At 44.4% G+C, this 525-nt stretch overlaps 1 protein-coding gene across 1 annotated transcript; it reads right to left on the minus strand.

Moving 5' to 3' along the window:
* Positions 1–142: 142 nt before the first annotated feature.
* LOC140965404 (lipid transfer protein EARLI 1-like) lies at positions 143–520 on the minus strand (the record flags this gene model as incomplete). The annotated part of the gene is made up of 1 exon (XM_073425494.1): positions 143–520. A coding segment is annotated over one exon (237 nt), but the record flags the coding sequence as incomplete, so codon positions are not given.
* Positions 521–525: the final 5 nt, after the last annotated feature.

Consider the following 525-nt stretch of genomic DNA (forward strand, 5'->3'; position numbering starts at 1 on the left):
AAAATTATAGGAACCAGTATGTTTTTCTCCCTTTATTTGGCACGCGAGAAATCAAATGCTAAGTGGGATGAGATACACTCCGTAAACCAGCTAGCGTCACGTCTTGCGACCCGTATAAGTTTTATACAAGGCCCTCGTACTATTTTCGTAATGCAACGATAATCAGTTCTTGAAATGTCTGCGTCCATTTAGCATAGAACCACTTTAAAAATGAAATCGAAAGAAATTAATAGCAACCCTCCATGCACGAACGGGCGAATTTTACAAGTGGTAGCACAATTTTTTAAGCACATTGGAAGCCTGGTGGAACTTTCTTGGAGCAGACATTAAGAAGCAAGCTAAGGGAAACTGGGACATTAAGGTTGATTCCCAAAATATTGGCTTTAAGAGCCGTGCAAAGGCACGCGGCCGCCTCGAGATCGGCTAAGCCCTTGAGTAAGGTGCAACACGGAGTTTTCGGGGGAGTGCCGATGGTCACACTGATCAATCCACCCAGCAAATCGGCACATGCAGCTAGTTTTAGGG

The sequence above is a fragment of the Primulina huaijiensis genome, unplaced genomic scaffold (genome assembly GCF_012295235.1).
Source record: "Primulina huaijiensis isolate GDHJ02 unplaced genomic scaffold, ASM1229523v2 C13100716, whole genome shotgun sequence".
Classification (NCBI taxonomy): domain Eukaryota; kingdom Viridiplantae; phylum Streptophyta; class Magnoliopsida; order Lamiales; family Gesneriaceae; genus Primulina; species Primulina huaijiensis.